General features: G+C 35.0%; 1 protein-coding gene across 1 annotated transcript in view; it reads left to right on the top strand.

Annotated features, from left to right (window-relative positions):
* VWA8 (von Willebrand factor A domain containing 8) overlaps nucleotides 1-21,866 on the top strand; it is a 179,516-nt gene that overhangs the window by 40,835 nt on the left and 116,815 nt on the right. The window contains exons 9-15 of the mRNA XM_014250977.2: nucleotides 1,570-1,674; nucleotides 6,380-6,511; nucleotides 7,810-7,944; nucleotides 8,025-8,102; nucleotides 12,725-12,885; nucleotides 14,057-14,170; nucleotides 21,460-21,628. Coding sequence (XP_014106452.2) covers nucleotides 1,570-1,674; nucleotides 6,380-6,511; nucleotides 7,810-7,944; nucleotides 8,025-8,102; nucleotides 12,725-12,885; nucleotides 14,057-14,170; nucleotides 21,460-21,628 — 894 coding nt within the window. The remainder of the gene's footprint in view (nucleotides 1-1,569; nucleotides 1,675-6,379; nucleotides 6,512-7,809; nucleotides 7,945-8,024; nucleotides 8,103-12,724; nucleotides 12,886-14,056; nucleotides 14,171-21,459; nucleotides 21,629-21,866) is intronic.

Raw genomic sequence — 21,866 nt, 5'->3', positions numbered from 1 at the left:
TAGTGCCATACTCTGTTTCTAGTTTTGTGTGTCTAACTGTTTAAAAGGGTGAGGAGAGTGCATTGTGATGAGTAGTTTCTTATGTTCTGTCATAGTCACACATTCACAAAACATAATTTCTTTGTTTGAGAACTGCTACCTGACAAAATTTTTTTATAGGGTCTTGTTCTGAAGAGGCTTATTTTATACATTACATTGTAATTATTACTAATTTGAGATAATGTGGAAAAATTACATAGTATGTCTTTATACATAGATGGAGGGCTTTTAAAATGCAATAAAGGTATTCTGGATCCTTAAAGCTGTACATTTACTATAGTGCAATAAATGGTTTATTTCTACTGATTTTTAATTTTTTTTTTTAGGTGGAACATTATAAATAGTGTTACTCCTTATAAATTCAATTACACATCTCATAAAATATGTGTCTTCTGGCTTCATTTCCAAGGAACTCTTCTTTCAGTTGTGTGCTTATGTAAATCCAAGTGTATAACTGAAAATCAGTTAATTTTATTTTAGTTGTTTTATTTGCTTTGATGAAAGCTTAAAAAGATAGTGCCAGTCAAGTGACTGTTTTCCACTAGTGTTACACACAAGTACTCCTTAAAAAATTTGCAAGTCATTATTGAAGCAAACAATCAATACTTAATTAATTAACTTAGAAAGTTTGAAATGCCTTTTTTCTACCAGGATAGGCTTTATGCATAGTGTCTTCAGTAGTGCCTACAGTAGTCTTTCTTTATTGCTGCAGCAAAATAGTCAAATGTTCTTCTAGCTCAAGCAGCAATTGACAAAACAGTTAGTACTTAAATCTAACAAGGAAATAATAAAAAAAATAAATGTTGGGGTTTTTTTCTGTAGAAAGTGCAAGCATACTCAGTTTTTCTTTTAAAAACAAAACAGTTTTAATCACTGTTTAGAAATTTCTATGAACTGATTTGTTAAGTAGAATTGGTACAATATAATAGAATCAAAATTAAATACTATAAATTGCTGTGAATGTGTAGATCACTGTTGAAATACAGATTTCTTGTCATATGGTTTCTTTTCTAGTAGCACTGTGAAAATCATTTGCCTGTGGTGGTATTTGTCTCTTGGTGATATTTGTCTTTAGATATCTGAGCCAGCCACCATAGCTTCCATTTATGCACAGGAAAGAAAATAGTTCTTGGGACATAGTTCTTCTAATCTACTTTGGACATTTAGATTATATAATGAGTTATATTATTATATATATTATTTAATTATATATTATATAATTATTATAATTAATACAATTAATTTTAGTATTATATATTATATATAATACTTTATTTAATTTATAATTTAATGATAATTAAACTATAATGATATAATTTAATGATATATATAATGAATTACACCTGAAAAGTGCATGCCTGTTTCCACATCTAGTCAAATATTGCTTGTAGTGGTCTTTTGTATATTGCCCATACAGACTTATTTTGAGTTCAAAGCTGTGCAGAATATTTGGGTTAATGGCTGGTGACAATAATGAGAATGAGAAGAACGAGCCAATAATTTTTTCAATTTTTTTAAAATTTGAATTAGGATTCCTTTCCTATGATGTCCGTCCAACATGTTATTGACCGGCTTTACCCCTATAATCTTTTCCTTGGAAAGGAAGGCAGGACTGCAGTCAAAGACATGTTAAAAGTAAGTATTGCACAATATATTTATATTATAACTCTAGGGAGTGATGGATTATGGCTAATGGTATGTCCTGGTTTAGGGCAAATTTTAAGAGGAAACTTCTGTAGTGGTCTTTTCTAGAAAGCAAATTCAAGCAGCCCCTTCCCCAACTGGTTCGGGAGGTAAAGCTCCTTTGAGAACAGTGGAAAAAACCTCTTTATTTAACAAGCAAAGTACTCACAAAAATGGAAAAATGAATAATACTAAACAAGGGAACCTGTTACTGCTCTGAAGAGATGGCAAATTCAGAGAGAGAGAGAGTCCTTGCCGTGGGATGTAGTTCAGCTCGCTCAGTCTCTCATCAGTCCCTCCTGCACTGGAAAATGCTGCATCCTGAGCCCTGGTGGGCCACAGGTGTGAGCTCCTGGTGTTTGTTTCAGTCCAGAGCAGGACTGAACAGTTCCAAGGAAAAGAAAAGCCACAGTCCAGGGAACTTCTCTGCCTCAACTGTCTAAAAAACCAACTAAAAGCAGAGAGCTCTCTCTCACTGTCCGTGCTGTAGACAACACTGAAAGAGTGAGGAATGCAGGGGAGTGAAAATGCAGCTTCTGCACACGCGAACTGTGCGCCACCACTTCTCCCTCCCTTCATTCTTGAATCTGGTTTTAAAGGTGCAGAACTTATTTCTGGGCTAAACAGAAGAATGGGGATACAATTCAGCATCGTTAAATCACCCCAGGACATGGTACTTCATTGTTCTGTGTAAAAACAGAAATCTTAGGTAAAATAAATGGCTACATTGTTGCTGATGCTTAAAACTTTCATAACAGTATTTAAAAAACCACACATAAATTAGTTAATTTCATTATAGTGAAAGGTGAAACCTCTAGGATCTTCGGAATATTTAGACCTCAGTTAAAGACTACAGAAAAGTTCTCATTATATAGTAAGTGGTTAATTAATTTGAAAGTAGTTACTTGTATGGTTAAGGCAGTCGAATCCTTAAAAAAATCTTCCTCATCACTACCTTCACAAACTTACTATGTCAACAACTACATATAATCTTATTTAGAATTTTATTCTATTTGCATACTAAAAATCTTGTTAAGCAATGAACCTTAAGAAACACAGAAAATAACTGGTTGTATTGAAGAATGTCTCTTTATAATGATGTTATAATAATAGCAGCTCCAAAACTGTATAAATTTTAATAGAGATTATTTTTTGCGTTCTGTAAGAATGGTGAGGGAGAGCAGTCTAGCAGCAGCAAGACTCCTCTTTTCTATGTGTCTCCTAAGAGTGTGCAGGTAATAAGTGCCACTGAATACTTCTTTCTGTGTAAGAGGAAGGGCTAATCTTAACTGGGTGGTAACAAGAGTTGAAAAAAAAAATTACTGAAAGTGTGCTGGCACTGATGGATTAATTCATGTATTCAATCACTTCTTAACATCAGATAACATTTAAAGAAAAAAACCCCAAATTTCAGAGGATGGAATGTAAAGTTTAGGTGTCAGACTCAGAGGTAGATATGGGGATGTGGTAATATAAGTGATAGCCTAATTTCAGGATATTTTCCCTTCCAGTCAGCTGTTGGAGCTGAGAAGTGAGATAGGCAGTAGTTATGCCAAACAGGTAGTTTTGGCAGCTGTTAGATGTTGTGCATGTTTCCTGAAGAGATCATATTCTTAAAGCACTGTCTTCCCAATGTTATCTTCAACTTTGAGAAATCCTTTTCTTATACACCTTGCTTACTGAGGCTACACCAGGATCTAATCGTTACTTGTAATTCTTATTCTCAGTAATTAAATAATGTGACAAACTGACTTATACTTTCCCTGGGAATGAGGGTAGTTTCCTGGAAGTGTTTGTGGATGAGAAACTTGACATGACCCAGCAATGTGAGCTTTGAGCCCAGAAAGCCAGCTGTACTCTGGGCTGCATCAAAAACAGCTTGGCCAGCAGGTTGAGAGAGGAGATTCTGCCCCTCTATTCCTCTGTGGTGATGCCCCACCTGGAGTAATGTTGAAGAAAAAAGGATGTCTGTCAAACAGCTTTTTAATTTGACACAAATGTAACACCTTATTTCAAACTAATCAGCATTAAAAAAAGGCGTTCAAGGATTGCTTACTAATCCAGCGTCATAAGTGGTCTTTAGAGGTGCCTAACACACAAAAGCATTTACACAAGTGCTACAGTTTGAAGCATTCATTAGTTCACTAGCTTGCAACAGATAGGACAAAAGTACCGCAATAAACTTGCCTGATGATCTGCCTTTGTTTACCCTTATTTGAAGTTTCTGCACCTTGGCAACTGTATCAATTTGTATTCTGATTCTTAAAGATGATCCTTACCTCAGAAGATCTGATGAAGGAAAATATGAGTTGGTTGGAATTTTGGCCTTCAGAATTATTCTGTACCTTCATGAAATACTAGCATGACAAATTATTTTGACTGACAGATGAACATTTGAAATATAATTGTAAAAATTAAGTAAAAAAAGTATTTAAGGTTTTTCTCTGCAAGACTGAGATATGGAGAAATCACTGGTTTCAAGGAAAACAGCTTCCAGTTAAACATTGTCAAACAATAAGCTTGAGCATGTGTGATGTGTTTCCTACAGCACTGGAGTTTCCTGTGTGCAACTGAGAGGCTCTTATAAAACTGATTGGCTTCATTTAGGCCAAGCATGGTGGCAAAAAAGAGACTCCACATTTTCTATACTTATTTCTTCATTGTCCCATAAACTTTTAGTATTTTACTCCAGATTCATTGGCTGTTTTGGGTTTACTCTTCTAATTCTCACATGCTTTTTTTGTGCCTTTTTTCAGTGTGGGAAACACCCACTGTACTGAATGTGCTCAGTGGTTGTACTCTCAAAGCACAAATATTTTTTCCTTTGCAGCTATCAGCTTGAACATTTTATAGAGGAAGTTTATTCTGGCTCAGCAGAAGTTTTTAGTGGGTTGTACATCCATTTTATGCCATTCTGATTCCATTTCTGCCTATCGTAATTCTAAATGAAGAACTGTGTCAGAGACCTGCCTTGGTCTGAGAGCCACAGGCAGTTTTGTTTGCTGCTCCTGTTCAGTTGTAAGTGTGGTATTTACTAGAGGTGTGAGGTTGTTTAAACTAGAGAATTCAGTTCAGCAATATCTATGTGATACTTGTGATAAGTTTTCAGTTGGATGAATTTAAGTTGTGTAAATTCAGTAACAATTTGTGCATAGACATTCCTCTTTCACTGTCCTGACTTAATGTCTAAAATGCTACAGAACCCTCAAAAACAACAAAGAACAATAAAGAAAGCCCCACCAAAACAAAAAAATACCCAACCAATCAGAAAAACACCTTAGAAATTTTAAACTCCCAAGACCTTTGTGTACAAGTTCTGCTGTTACTGTCTCTAATTCCTTGTTACCCACTATCCAGCATCTGCTGGTGCAGGTAATCCTGCTCACTCTGTTATTTTCTCTTGTTGGATTTAGTGTACAAACTGTTGGCAATTTTGTATATAAGCACCCTTGACTCTATAGAAAATGCCATTAACTTAGTAAGAATATTGGAATTTATTAATGAATATAAGAGTGGGAAGATTTGTTAGTTGGTTTCACAGAATTATAGTTGGAGTGTTTCTTGGAATCATACTTGGAGATAGTACTCAGTGGCATTCCTGTCCTCTCTTGTTGTTTAAGAATTTAATGGTATCTGAAATAGACTTGGGTGTTATAATAAAAATGTAATTTGGTGTAGCCCTTTACTAGAGCACATTTATCTTAAATATGTGTTTAAACACAGTATTTTTGTAGACTTTTGCTCCAGAATGGAAATTTACAAAGTGATGAAGAGCAAACGCTTTTGTAAAAATCCATCTCAGTTTTCTTTATAAACTTTAATAGGCAGTGCTATGAATCCTAGTAGTAACAATACTATATGCCTTTTAAGAGTGATTTTATATTAATGACTTCTGTTTAAAAAACTCTTAAGAAACTCTTAAGAAATCTGAGTTGGACAGAAATCTGAGTTTTCTCTTGCTTACTCAACTTTCGTTCTGCTAAATAAAATGGCTCTATGAATTCAGTGGTTCCAGTTAACTTTTTTTGTGCATAAAGTCCCCACTATGACTCTCCTTAACAAACATTTTTTGAATGGTTTTTGTGTTTTCTATGTACAGCAAAAATTAAGATTATAATGCTCAAAAGAGGATTGAGAAAACATATGTCCTGGTTTATGTCCTTGATATAACCAGAATATGCTGTAGGCTTAATTTGTGCAGGTTGTCCTCAATTTTCATTCTATGAGGGAGCTATGAAACTAAGTAAATGCAATGTTTGCTGGTTATTTTTATTGGTAATTAGATGTTTAAATCTACAATTGGTTATAATGAGTTGCAGAGATAGGTGATCTATTATTTCATGTGCTAAAGGTTATGGTTCATTTCTTGTGTTATTTTAGACTGTCAGGCTAAGACTTGGCAAAGTCACCATGTGACATTTTCACTTTGTATCTGTCACTACAGTCTGAATAAGTAGTTGGTATACAATCTCTCTGCTTTGGTTTTAAATGTAAGATATGTACACAGGTAGCTGGAGTAAAAAGTCGAAGTAAATGGATTTAGGAATTCACATGCAATTGATCATGAGTATGCTTCCGGCATTATTTTAAAAGGGACAGTTTTGACAACCAGAAAGTTGTATTTAATAATTAATTTCGTCACCCCTGAATTTTACAGCGCTTTGAGCTTCAAGATTCAGAAAAACACTTGTTTCCCAGGAAGATTACTAGAGTAGAAAGTGTACATGGAAACAAACCCCTCAAGGCTGATGTAACTGTCCAAATTGGTGAAAAAGAAGTGACATTCCAGGTATGAATTTTTATATTCATTAAACTATAATATATTTTTAAAAATCACTAACTTGTTTTCATCTCTTCAAGAATTTGACAGACTTGGTACTAAAAGCCATTTGCATTGAATTTTTTTTTTGGTAGAATAGCACATAGTATTTATTGGTGATGCATTTATGTACTGGAATATTAGTGTATGGATACACATGATTTTATTTATAGATAAACTCATAGTTTCCTCCATGTGATTTATTACAGTTTGGATATAAAAAAAGCCTTTCAATTTCTCTTTTTTGTTTTATTGGATTGGAATAACAGAGAGTACTTATGATGCTCTTAATGCTGCTTTCCCTTTTTCTTTTTGTAAAAAAATAGTCTGTCTTTGTTTACACTTCAAATAAAATCTAATGAGTGCTTGTTAATGTTCTTGGGAAAATGGAACAAAGTAATCTCATCAAATATGATTAGTTTGAGTTACTTCCAGTGAAGTTTATGACCTGCTAGGTGGTGAAATAAGTTCTTACTCAGGAAACAGATGCTGATCTGAGAATTTGAAGTTGATGTTGAATTTGGAGAGTCTAGAGAGTCTGTAAAGAAGGTGAATTAGTGGGAGTCAGAGAGATTATAATATTGGTGAGGAATATCCTTAGAGAGTTTGTACCATGACAAAATGAAGAGGGGAATAGCAGCAAATGGGAATTTTTCAGGAAGAGCTGAGTCTGTAGGAACTTGATTAAATTCTTTTCTGAAGCAAAGATTTTTATTTTCATTTGACATATAGGAAATAGATTCTGAAAGTACTTCTGTGGAATGTCTCTCTTATGCTTTCTGAACAGGAGGGCATAAGAAGTTTGTAGATGAAAGTTTCCAGACTAGAGCAGGAAGTGGAAATGTAGAGCAAGTGCCTCATGGTGAACAATTGAAACTCTTCAAAGTTTGAGTCGAAGTAGTTCCTTCAGATTTTCACAATACTAATTGCTCTATCTCTTCCATGTTTCTCTGATGAGCAGTGAATATTGGTGACTTTTTATTTGTCTCTTTCATGAACAGCCTGAAGTTCTTTGCATACCCCAATGCTGTAATTGTATTGATTCGCATTTTGTTAATTTTTTTTCATGAAGAGCGGGTGAAGGAGTTTGTCTATTAGAAGTTAGGTGCTTTAATTTTGTGACAGTTGACAGTTTCAAGTTTGATGGATGACAATTATCATCAAAATATTACAGTAGTTTTGGACAAGCATAACCTAGTTCGCACAAAGCTTAGTATTATCACAGTATAGCTTATTTAGCATTTTGATTTACTTTTTTGTTCTTATAGGTTCCAGCTGGAACTGGAATGTTAAGAAATCATTCTCGATCAGATACTTTCATAAGGACTTCCAGCCATAATCAACTGTTGGCAGAAATGATGCAATCCCATATGGTTAAAGATATGTGTTTAATTGGAGGAAAAGTAAGAATTTAAATTTCTAGTCTCCGTTCTTCCCCATGATCTTTAGAATGCAATCTAATTCATATTTTTTAACTTTTTAGGGCTGTGGCAAAACAGTTATTGCGAAGGAGTTTGCTGATATATTGGGATACAGCATAGAGCCTATCATGCTATATCAGGTGAGGAAACTATCTACTGATGATCATGCTTTAAATATGATCTCAAACAGAGACTTTCTCACAGCATTAAAGATGTTGAGTGTTTTTGCAAGTCCCAAGCTCTGTCAAGCTTAAGAGTGATGTCAAAGCCAGTAGTCACTCAGTACTTGTTTGGAAAGAATTGTCTGTCTTAGGTTGTAGTACACTCTAACCTCATGGCATAATCTGAAAAATTCCAAGATTTACAAGTAGAAATAATTGATTTTCTAGCTCTTCACACAGAGATAATATGTGTAAGGTTTTCTCCATACCCATGAGAAATGAAAGTGCTGAAATAAAATCCATAGTCAAGGGTCTCCTATGACCTTATGAGTCAACATACACCAAATATAAAAGGATTTACAGTTCTGAGTGATTGGCAATCCTGCAGGAAAACATTAGCATCACATTTAATGCAGCATACTGGTCTCTTTCTTCGATCCCTTTTCTGCTTTAATTTTTTCCCAGCCAGCATGGGGACCTCCAAAGGAAGACATGGGAGTGGCATCTGATTTGAAAGTGTACTGGCATTTGGGAAGAAACACTGACAGATGGGTGGTGAGGTTGATGGGTTGAAAAAGTGAGAGGAAAATAGAAAAGAGAAATACTGATGATGATGGTGATGATGATGAAAAAAGACAGTCCATTTTATGTTTTCCTGCACTGTTGAGACCCTCCCCAGACAGGATTCCGCTGCTTTTCCTTCCCCTCCTGTGTGGCTTCAGCTGATAAGGGTGAAGACTTTGTGTGCATAACTGGAGTCAGGCAGATGTGTTCTGCCCTTTTCTTAATATTTTAATGTGGCCAGGTGTGAGGAGACTTAGGTTCCAGGGCTACATATCCTCATCAGTGTTATGTCATGCTCATAGTAATATACCTGGATTCCCAACACTGCCTACTGTCTTTTGTGTAGTGGCCTATTAAAACAGGTGAATGATTTCTGAGTCAGAGCTGTGTGTCCAGCTATTCTGCATACTTCTCTCTGTACTCGTCACTGTAAACATAGTTTTAAATCATCCCAGAAAAATAACTTCTGCAACTTGACAAACCTGCTTAAGGGCAAGCATGCCTTAATCCTTGTGTTGTTGCACACAATGCAATATTTGGTATTCACCAGCAAAATTAAATAATTGTTTGCTTGAAAACATGGCCACTGTTTCTCAACTTCCTACTTTTAATTAGTATGGCTTTAACGAATATGAGCAGTCAGCTTCATTTTTGGAGTCACATGAGCAGAGCTGACAATGGAACTATTTATTTAGTAAACATCTTTCTTTGAAAGGGATCTATAGCTCCTATTAAAAAAAAGTAAAATCTAGGAAAGGATTTGAAGTATTTCCCACTGAAGTGAACCTTTCCTTTGGTTTCACCAGGGTTTGATCAGGCTCAGAGGGCAAAGGGGTTTTATAGAAAGGCTTTTGGTGATATCAAAACAGTGTCAACAAATCAAATAAATGATGGGTAGCTGCTTGTTCACTGTAAATTCCTGTGTAGCCAAGCCTAGGTAAGATCCACATATGTATCTATATATATAAATGTTTCCCAATGTACAATGTGTTACATAAACTCAAAAGTTCTAACAAAAAGCAGTGTATAAAAATAGTATTGAATGTTGCTGAGCTATAAAGAGAATTTCAGAATGCTTTTGTTTTTCTTAAAATATATACCTATCAGGGGCTTTGCATAGCAAAGTAATAGGATAATTTAAGGATGGAATAAATGTTAAATTCATACACTAATTCAGCTGTGAAGATTATGAAAAGCTTGATAGTGCTGTAAATTAAGCATTTTTTTCTACTTTCATTCAAAAAAGTGTCTTCTGGTTGTTTTTTTCAGAGAGACATCATACTGTCCTGAATCCATTTCTGAAATTAAGGAGACTTTTCTTTGGTCTGTGGTTCTTATGTACTTTCTGATAATTTTTGCAGGCAGAAAAATGAATAGAGGGACATTTACCTTTGGTCTGAAGCAATAGCACCATTTCTCCTCAGGCTGACTGAAGAAACTAATGCTTGGACTTTTTTTTTATATATGTGTGTATATATATATAGTCTTTACTTTGAATATTTGCTTCATTGTTCTTTGCAACTGAAGTTGATTTAAGGACTTGAATAGTATGAAAAGGTGTATCTCCCTATATTGATTTCACAGGAAAAATGACTCTAAAAGCTTTTATGTTGTGAAATGAGAATCAAATTTACCTAAAGCAAACCTTTTGGAACATAGATCATCTCTTATACTAACAGTTCGCTGAGAGAGCAATTCCTGTCTCATCTGTGATATCTGACATCATTATATGGATTTCTCATTATATGCAGTTCCATGTAGGTAAATTGCTGAGAAAGGAAACCCGTCGTGATTAGGAAAGTTTGTTTTTAAGTTGTCTCTTAAAGCAGTTAAGCAACAGCAAATGAGAAGCAGTAGCCAGCTAGTGATTTGTGGAATGTAGCTAGGGAAGTTTTAATCCAAGTTGCTTAAAATAAAATATTTTCTTCCCCCAGGAAGGGAAAAAAGAAGGGAAAAAAGGAACAGTTGAAGTGATGTTATAACAGTTTTCCAGCCACTTGCTCCTTTTCTTCCCTAGCAAAAACACTTTTGTAAGAACATCACTAGTGTTTGTGTACTGTGATGTTTTTGTTTCTAGGACTTTTTTTTTTTTTTTGCCTGACCTCATAATTTTTCTTTACCAGATCCTTCCAGTTTTTTATTTGAAAAATACTAACAAATGATGAGTCCAAATTGGCATGAAAAGCAGGAAAACATGGATTCTTCACCTCATAATTGCCAAGAACATGATTAGTACTTCAAACCATGAAAAATGGCTAGGTTGGAGACTTCCGTTGGTATAGCTGCTACAGGGAGTGCAGCAGAAGTTATCCTACTTGGTACCTTTTTTTTTTCCCCTGTATTCAAACTGCTCTAGAAAATAAACAATGAAATGTAAAACAGATAAGTTATATTGACTGTTACAAATTAAAATAAGCTTTTTGTTTAACAAGGCAATATATTGTTACCATTGCTTTGTCCAAAATAAGAGGAGTAATTAATTCTTATATTTCAGTTAGCTCCCCTCCAAAGGGAGCCCATTTTAATGTTAGAGTATTATAAGATTAATTTAATATCCTATATTAAGTGATTTGAATAAAGTTTATTAAAAATTGGTTTACAGTAAATAAATAAAAACAATAAATCACTGGGCAGGCACTTAGCCATAAAATAAGTTCATTACATAAACTGTGCAGGTGTTAGCAATGGTATTCCTTTTTAATCATCCCTTAATTTGATCTCATTCAACCATTTAAATAACAATGTTTTATATTCATGTTATATTTCAGAAAATATTTTGCACAACATACTCTTCTGAGTTTATCTGCAGGAAATTAATGCATGGTTCTCCTTGTTGGAATTAGAGAGGGACATGCTGTATAGCATACCAGGCTCCCATTCAATTCCTACTGTATGTTGTTTCATTTCTCTAGAGATGAATTATCCAAAGGTGTGTTAATTAAATATTCATTACAGCATTTACTTGCTGCTGAGTGCACAGTTCTTAAGTCCTAAACCCACATTTTTCTTTCTCTTCTATAAAAATGTTTCATGTCTCATACATTAATAAAATAGAAAAGAGTGAACACAGCAGTAAAACAATAGAAATTCAAAAATAAAAATACAGTATGGTTTTGTAGATTTGAATGTGAGACTTTAAATTAGATAAATGTGGAAACACTGAAGGAACCAGGCTTTGTCCTGTTATTTTAGGGCTTTTAAGGAAATATAGAAAAAGGAAATGATTCAGGCCATATGACGTAATCTATTCTATTTTTATTTTTTGAAGTTCAAAAGGTTTATAGTTGTGAAAAAGACATATGCAAAAGCTACAATTACAGTAGAAAATATGTTTTTATCTGATTTCGGGTTGTGTTCACAGCACAGCCTGAGGAAGGAATTTAGCCTTCCAGGTCACAAAATTACCATTATATCTTTATTTCTCTATTGCTTACCTGTTGTAATGGAACATCTAAAATATGTGTGCTGAAGGATATGCTATATTTTGTCTTTGGTTTTATTCCTTGAGCATTATTTTGTAATAGGCTATGTACTTTTGATTAAATTTGTTACGGGCTTCTTTCTTACCCCGTTCATTATTCTCTGATGCTTACACTGCATTTTCCTGCTGAGAGGTGGAATGTCATGCTGGTTTGTGTTCAAAATTAATGATAAAATCTTTGCTTTTTCGGGTGGCTTCCATATGAAATAAATTACTCTTTTTGCTCCAGGTGTAAATTGCTGCCCCCTTCTGTACACAGGGCTGTGTACAAGTTGCCATATACTTGTGTTGTGTTGAAGGGGCAGGGGAGAGAAAAGCTTTAGCTCTTGTTTTGAAGAGGTGATATTGGCAAGCCTAGAACTTCCAAAGACTATTTAACATTTTGTGAGTAGATTTGTGTGTGTATTTCTAATACTCTTCGGAAAAGTAATTGAAGATTTCCTGCTAATCTGCCTATATTCTTGGGAAGAGCAGAATGTATTTTTTTTAATGAGAAATGTACTCAGAAATTAAGAGAACAGATCTTAAATATATTCTGATGGACTGATTCTTCCAGGATATGACAGCTAGAGATTTGCTACAGCAAAGGTACACTCTCCCGAATGGAGACACTGCTTGGAGACCATCGCCGCTTGTCACTGCAGCTCTGGAAGGAAAGCTTGTTCTTCTTGATGGCATTCATCGAATTAACCCGGGCACTCTAGCTGTGCTCCAAAGGTCAGGATGTGAGCTTGGATAAGTTGAGTGTATGTGATGTGTGTATTGAGTGCATGCATACTGAGACCTTAAGTTTCTGCTGGTAAATATGGCTTTGGAACTTCATGGATACCGTAAAGATCAAGCTGAGCATTGAAGTTTCATAGAATATATAATGCTCATGTTTTTTACTTAGGAGCAGAATAAATTATTTAATTTTTTGTAAGCCTAAAATAATACAGGAAATTTCAGTCTGTTGTAAATGAAGAGTGTCAGTCTGAATTTTGGAATGAGCTAGATTTTATTCTATGATTATGAAATCTAGAAATTAGTAGTATTTGTGCAACAGTTTTAAAACACAAGATGTCAGAAAACATTTGAAACACTTTGAGTGCATTCTGCTTCTAAACAAGCATGTTATAGTATAAAATATGTTACACACAACATACTTCATATTGATTGCAAAGCTCTCTTTCTAAACATTATTTCATAATTCAATAAAAAATAAATTAAACTTTGCAAAGCAGTAATAGGTAATAATATGTTAATAATTATTTATACTGTCAGGTCAAATACTTATGCCATTTCATAAGTATGCATCATATACTGCCTTTTGCAAATCAGAGGACATCGTGAGCTTTAAAAGCAGGCTGTAGCAAAATAATTTTCTTCTTTTATTATATATATCTGCAGAGGGACAGAACAGAGATTTATACTTGCCTGTTTTTTTGCCTTTCCATCTCTTTAGTGTTCCTTTCTGATTTTTAGTTCTCACATTTGCATACATTATAGCTAATCAACTTGGCATATCACAAAATAAAAGCTGGGTCTGTATGTATGTTAATCATTAAAGCCAGCTGAAAGATAGCATTTCAAGAAATAAAAGTATATTACTTGGTACAAGCATAACAAAAAAACAGTTTCATACTATTTATGCACACTCCACTGGTAAGACAGATTATTTTGTTTTTCATGTTCTTACCATATGCATTTAAACTTAAGTTGACTGACTACGTGCTAAAACTTATGTATGTTATTTTACCTCCATGCCTGGATGCATCTTGAGTTGGTAGCATTTTTTGTTTTTACTGAGGCATACATTAACTGAGTTTGCTTCTAAAAGCACCCTTAGTTGTTATATGTATTACAAAAATTAATCAAAGGCAAGATAGAGCTTATTCTTTATTTTCAGATTAATACATGACAGAGAACTGACTCTCTATGATGGCACCAGATTGTTAAGGGAAGATAGATACCAAAACTTAAAAGAAGAATTGCAGCTCTCTGATGAGAAACTACAGGAAAGGTAAAGTATCATCTAAGACTATAGAATGCAAACAACATTTCAATTTTACAATTTTTTTTCCTAATAAAAAAACTGCAAAATGCTTTTCTATTTAACTGATTCCTTCTAATTGTTAAGAGAAACATCTTTCAAACATCAGGTTCCTCCTGAGCTCGATTTCTTTATGTGGTATGGCAAAAATCATATCCTGTTTAGAGTGCTTGAACTAAAAGGAAAACATGCAATATCCTTTAAGAGAAGGAGTTAAAAATTAAAGAGAAATTCTAAGTAGGTACAAAAATAGATATAAAATTATATAGTACTTATTTTTGGAGCATTTTATTAAAAGTCTTGGAAACGAAAGCTAAATTCAAGTTAAATACTATTTGTTATTTTCTTTTGCCTCATGAGCTAGAAAGCTGGTATTTAATTTACAACTAATATGGGGCAGGAAATCCTAAGGATGGGTTGGGACCCATTATGCTTATTCTCTTTGTTCCTTTACTTCCACTTGTCTGCTAGATACATTCCACAGCTAGAAATGTTTTCTAGTTGTCTGGGGCCATACCTGATACATGATCAAACACTGCTGACCGATTTTAGTTAAAGGGAGGGATATTGGTGGTTGTATGTCAGAACAAATGTTATCTAATACTCAGTAATATATAAGGAGCTAAACATATTGTGATTCTGAAATGGATCTAACCACTGAAAAGGTAGTTGAAATTTTATGTCTGATGTCCATGCTCATATTTATGTGCAGGGTGTGTGTGTGTGTCTAAACTTTGAAGAGGCCTGATGGGTTTATAGCAGGTGGGCATTCATGATGTGCCACATATTTTCTCTCATTTATCTTGCTGAATCTGATTTTTTCTTTGACTTCCACAGTCCACCCTTTAGAAAAGCTGCTTTTCTTTTACTTACTAGATGTTTCCATATTTCTGGTTCCCTTTTCAATCAAAATACAGTGAGTTTTAAAAAAAAAGGCAAGAACTGCCCTACAAAACCAACAAAATACTTAAACTTTATTCTAAGCCTGCTTGCAATTCTATCCAGTCTTCAGAGGCCATACACCTAGCTAGATGGTCATTTTCTGCATTTGTTTTATTTGAGTGAAAAACTATACATTAGGGAAGTGTTCTGTTTATCAAGATTTTAAGCACAGACTTAGAAAAGAGCAGAAAAAAGCTCCAAGGGCCCATCTGGGATGGTATCCCAACTTTGCATCCAACTTTGTACTACGAAATATATCTGTTGTGCCAGTCTCCTCTTTGCTCTGTGTTCATGGTCTTGTCCAAGGTGCTTTCAGACAGAATTGCAGTGGCTGTACTATTTTGCCTAGTACCCTTTAGTTCATTGAAAATATACTCTAAAAACCTGGACAGTTCATCACACATTCATCTTCAGAGCTGCCACTCCTAGTGGATCAAATCTCACAAGAATAGAGATTTATATCTGGATCCTGCATGTCCTTTTTTGTTCTAACAATGGGTGTTTTGGCAGTGGGCTCCCTTTAATCTTCATTATCCGTTAGACCCATAAGCACTGTCCAAGCTGTCTTCTTTAATGATTGTTCTGCAGACCCTTCTCTTTTGTGTTGCCTCTGTATCTACTTTCCTTTTCAGCGTCTTTGAGTAACCTTTTGGTTCATCTATTCAGTGGTAATTGTGCATTGCTTTTGGCTACTTTGGAGGCTCCAAAAGTTGGCTTTTTTTTTGTTTTCCTTGAAAGACTGTCACTCTTTCCTTTAGATCTTGATGTGCTGCTTTTATCTAGCCACCTGAATAATTTGTAATATAATGTTTCTGATTTGCTAAGCTCTTAATTTTCTGTTTGACTGACAGTGAACTTTCACTCTCTAATCCATAAGCAAAGGGTGTCTGTTGTACTAGACAAGAATGTATTTCAGATTAGTACTTGGTCTTAGAAACAAACAGATACCCCACTGTGTAGGCATTCTTATACCTGGAAGCTCAGTGTGACCATTTATCACCATCTTGGATGCAGATGAAAATTCTTGCTCCTGAATTATTTGAAGTCCATTTTGCTGAGAATCCTCACTTCCTAGGTGAAGTGTTCAATCTGCCCTTTTTTTCTGTAATGACTTATTTAAAAAAGCTAGGTTAAAGTGAAGCAAACATTTAACTTCTTTGGTTTTGGCTTTGGGCCACTTAGGCATCACGGATGACTCCTCTATAGAGAGGGTACTGTTCTCATCAGCCCTTGAGGAACTGATGGTGTTCCAGGACCTCATCCTGGTTTTGGTGCCTTCCATATTCTGCAAACATCACTGCCTTTTAACTGACTTCAGGATGCAATGTCAGTAATTGCTAGTTGATTCCAGGACTGTATTCGTACTTGCTACTCATCCTTTTCAGCAGTAGTTACCAGTCACTGCAAACTTCAGTACCTTCCAGTGTTGCAGAATCCAGCAGAATTAATCCATCAAATCATATCTGAGGTACTGACAGCTGATTTAATCACAGATTTTAATCACAATCTTTGCCTGCATTATATTGTCTTTGGAGAAGCTACATAGAGTATGTTGTAATATGAATTTATCAGTAGATTGGTTGGGTAAATTCTTACCTAAATTGCAGCTGGGAGATGCTGTCCATATTGATGAGAGACATCTCTCTTCCTGCATGCCAGTGACTGTGACTAGTGATCTTAGCTAGATTTCTGAAAATAAAAGGCAGCTTTACTTATCCAGATTTTCTGGATTTGACTCAAGTAATTTCAGTGCAACTGCTTTTTGCCAGGCCTGTGGAATATATGATGTCATTCTCAGTTTTGTTGGGACTGAATTTGCAATGTTGGAGTGACACGTTTTGTACCTAATTTTCTAGTAGGGGAATATTAATATGTTTCTGCAGTTTTCATGCCTTTAATCATTAGTGCTTCAATAGTCAGAATACACATACGTGTAGTAGAAGAGAAAGAAGAAGAGGATCAAGAGGCTTGCTTGGGTTTTTTTACTTAAGGGATGGTATTTCAGATCATACTGTGATCTAGAGAAATCACATGCCTCTGTGTACAAGTACAAACAGTATTGCAGCAGAGAATGTGAATGTGCTTAAACCATGATGGTGTTATTAGAGCTGCTGGACAGAGAGGAAAGTACGGTTTGGTTTTCAGTTTGTTTTCAGTTTTTGCAGATTAGAGCACTATTATTCATAAGTTATATTTTTGACAACATTTCAAAGTTTTATTACTTTTGTAAGAGCTAATAAAATATATTCTGATTTTAAATTAGGTTAATTATTGTTATTGAATAATATGTTCATTATTATTTCATTGCATATCCATACTTATAGAAAAATTTGCATTTTTCTAAGAAGGGCTTCAGGCTGGTGGGTACAATAGCTCTCTCAGGAGTGACAAATGCAAGCACTGCATTGCTCTTGGGACATTTTGGGATTCTCCTTGGCCTGCTGAAAGTCTCTAAGCTACAAAGTAACTAGTGATGGCCACAGAGTCTTTTTTCCTATATTTTTTATTATGCCAGTTTGGCTATAAAGTTAAGTTAGCAAATGGTCATAGAACACATTTGCACCTCTGAGGAAACTAAGAATTAATGTTTCTGAGTTTAAGGAGAAGAAAAAAACCTGCCCTTGAGAAAGTGACAGATGGTCCTTAGAGATATTTTACATAGAAGGAAATTATAGCTGCTGATACCTTACTCATTTAATGATTGCATGATTCATTTCCCTGAACAAGTTCAGAGAGTAAGAGAAAGTGTGTCCAAGTAGTGTGCATATCTGAGATTTCTGCATAGAATTTCTTCTGTAATTATCCATTAATTCCTAGAGACAGATACTGTAAAAGTAGCACACAGTCTTTACCAATCAAGCAGTGGAGTTTTTGTTTGTCTCAGGATGCAGTATTTAACTTATTTGTGTGGGTATACTTCCTCAACACACACTAATGCTAAGTTCTTGATGTGGGGAGCAGAAAGGCAGCTATTACAGGAAAATCTAGGAGTAGGTGCATAGTAGGATAGTTCAGAAACTAAAAGAAGTCTCTCATAATGCATGGGTGGTTCTAAAGCATTGTAGACAGTGGATTCTTTTCCGTGTGGTTAGGTTGGAAGGGAATGCACAGTATATAAGACAAATATGAACTGTGGCAGGGTGTGAATTCAACCAGCAGTACAATTTTTAACTGCTTACATTTTTTAGCTTTTACTTCATTTGTTGTTTAGGGGTTTGGCTTTTTTCCAGTTTAGTGAATTTTAAGATAAAGTCATCTGTTAATGCTAGACTGTGGTGGAATTTAAAAGAAACAGCATGAAAATAACAATAGGTCATTTTGGTCCTAGTGTTACAATAACTCCCAACTTAAAAAAAATTGATAGAAAATGAGATTTATTAAACCATATTACAGGAAGAGATAACCAAAAATAGTTTGATCTTACAAAAAGTGGCATTAGAAATGCTGTTCTGCATTTTATTTTATTTTATTTTATTCTATTTTTTTAATGAGAAGCTTCAGTTGCTCGGAATCATGGTCAATAGCAAGAAAATCTTTCCTTACAATCACCCTCATCAATGTGTATGACTTTTTTTGTAAGAGCAATGGTGGTAATCCTTGGCTGAAATTAAACAGTGATGTCAAAAGAAGGACACTCATTTTATTAGGAGAGTGCTTTGCTGCCTGTATTGTCAGTAAATGTTTACTAGAGAGAAGGATAGACACTCTATGCATTAATCAGTTAACATCGAATTTTCTCCCTGTGTTTGAGGCTCATTAATTTAAAAGATACCAAGTTTTTAACAAGATACACTTTACTTTGTCTTCATCTGTAAAACCCACGAGATTTCTTGTCATATCAAAGATCTCTTTTCTATGAAGTACAGCTCCATGTAGGAGCTCTCCTTATTGTATTCTTTTTGAGTCTTGATCTGTAATGTGATGGAACAACTTTGAAGCTCTTCAGTTGTGCTGATGGAAGATGGGAACTTACAGAGCACTGCAGAACTGAGTCATTTATGGTATTTGTTTAATAGTACACTTAGCCTGACATTTTCAGCATTGCAAACATCACTTCAAACAATAGGCTTTTGAAATAGCCAAATAGGTTTATTTATGTTTACAGCCTGGAAACCTGCAGCAGTGATGTCCAAGTCTAGAGAGCACATCAGTGAATTGAACTGGTATCACCAAGTTAGCTTGCCCTGACTTTGCATCTCCTCTCCTCCCACTTCTTTCCATGCCCTCCCTGGCTGTCCCCACCAAGCCCGTTGAGGGCAGTGACTAGGAGTCACTGATTGTTGACTGATACAAAATAAATGTGATTCCTTTACCAGGAAATGATACAAAAGAAATAAGATTCCTTCACCTGAAAAGTTGACTCTTTCTTGTGTTCTCTTATGGTATTGCAGAAGGGCCAGTATTTGATGAATGTCTGGATGAGGGTTGCTTTTTTACTTAGTAATGTTAGGGAAGTCTGAAAGTATATGTATTTATTCTATCTAGGAAATGTTTTCTTCTATAATAAAGTTGGCTAATTCCCAACTGTTCCCTGACCTTCTTTTATGCTTAGTGACAATGACATTCCCATTGGTTCCTCTTTCATGTGATGTTTTCAGACGTCTAGTTCTGTTTTTATCAGTTAGGGAGTAGCTTCTAGGCTTATGACTTTCAGCTGAGAGTAATTCATACCACCACCTTTGTTTGCTTTGATACAAGAGACTGCTGTAATTGTCCTGTTGTATCAGAGGTGATGTACAGATGAGCCAACATTGCAGTAGGTTTGTCAATTTATGTCTTCAGTAATTTGTATGGAAAATGACATGGTAACAGCAATAGAAACTGCCTAATCAAATTTCACTTGCTTTTTCCAAATGAACATCCTCTATTTTAATAAGAGTACTGTAAAATCAGTTGATGAAAACAGGCCCTTCTTGAACAAAATTTGATTGGCTTTTGTATATGATGTGTTACTCTATTGTTTCTGCTGCTTCTGGAGATCATCTCAGTTGGTCAAAACATGGTGCTAATAACAGGTCTGATCTCTGTGTGGGTCATTCACTTAAGAGTTGGACTTGATGATCCTTCTGGGTTGCTTTCAGATCAGACTATTCACTGATCTCTGATGCTGTGATCTTGCAGGTGTGGTGATTAATGAGTACCAATGAGTTCCCAGTCAAAGGACCTGAAAATATTACCGACATAAGGGATACAAAAGATGTAGAGAAGACAAAGATATCAAAATCCAAGGCAGCAGTTTTTCAGTGCCCTAACATACACATCTAAAAGTTGTATATTTAAGTTTGTGTTGCAAGTTCCCATTATCTTCAGTGGAGTCAAGATTGTTAGTTACCAAATCCTCAAGTGAGAACTGGGAAACACTGACTTAGGCTAGGAAGTCAGTCCCATAAAGATTTAAAAACCAATAATGATAGAAGTACCTTTTACAGCTGGGAACAGCACATGTTTTTTCACAGGAAGCTGTGGGGGCAAATAGGATGAAGAAGCAAAGTTCAGAATGGTATTAGAAAAATTTTTCGGGCAAAGAGAAATTAAAGCAAGATCTATCCTATAATGTCTTTGAAGTTATGGTTGAGGGGAACTGGAAGAATATGAGAGGGACAGACTACTGGTTGTAGCTAGACTTTTGTTCTTGGTTGATTTAAGGAGCCAGGATGGCAATTCTGAAGTTCTTGTAAATCTTAATCTTCCACTGGAGAGACCTGTCTCCTCATGCTGACTAAAACAAGCCAGGAATGAAGTGATTGGTTTGGTTTTTGAAGCATAGCTTTCAGGAGTGTTATGAAGTTAGACATATTAATCCAAGGACCACAAAGAGCATCTGTAAGGGCATGTTCCTAAACTGTTACTAAATTCAGCTCTTCACAGTATGTAGGCAAATCTCTACAGTGTCATCCTTTCTGTCAGTCTAATTCAGTAAAAGAAGTTACTCATTACTGCAGCTCTGGTAGGTCTTCTTTTGTCCCTGAGTTGACTGTGAGATACCCTGTTATAGGTAAAACATTTGTAAAAGTCCATGAAATGAGTGAGATGTGCCCATTTCAGATATTTGTCCATCTTGAGGCATACAGGTCCTGTTGCAGATGAAGAGACTTGGGTACACTTCTGAGCATAAAAAAATATGTAAGTTTAAAAAGTCAAGTTACTTTATGCAGCCTGCATATTTTTTTAAAAAATAAAGTTGCATTGCAAACCATCTGAATATACTATGATGTGTTTCAGTACAGTAATTTATCTTTTTTTTCATCAGTTGTAAATATTAAATCTGATATTCATTCCTTAGCCAGGTAATGCATTTTTAAACTCTTTTTTTGCAGGTCTATCTTTCCTATCCATCCTTCTTTCAGAATAGTGGTCTTAGCAGAACCTCCGGTCATTGGAAGTAGTACCCAACAATGGCTGGGTCCAGAGTTTTTGACACTGTTTCTTTTTCATAATGTTCAATCTTTAAGCAAGAGTGAAGAAATTGAAGTTATTAAACAAATGGTAAGTACATTCAGTACTTTAGGCACTTACTGGCTATTGCTTACTGAACAGGATTATTTGCTGCATATAAAATATATAGCTATTTCAGTGTAGCATAAAGGAGCTGATTTTCAAAGCTTATCAAAGCAGCATACCTGCTTATCTTTTAATGGCATAATTCTTATTTTAATATTAAATGCTGCTGTACTAAAAAAATACTCTTTCTCATAAAGCAACTCTGGCAACTCTGGTTATTGCA

This window comes from Pseudopodoces humilis, chromosome 2, assembly GCF_049639895.1.
Source record: "Pseudopodoces humilis isolate 2021_Gansu_Grassland_sample_001 chromosome 2, ASM4963989v1, whole genome shotgun sequence".
NCBI classification, from domain to species: domain Eukaryota; kingdom Metazoa; phylum Chordata; class Aves; order Passeriformes; family Paridae; genus Pseudopodoces; species Pseudopodoces humilis.
Note: the sequence above shows the minus strand (reverse complement) of the source record. Positions and strands in the feature narration are given on the sequence as shown.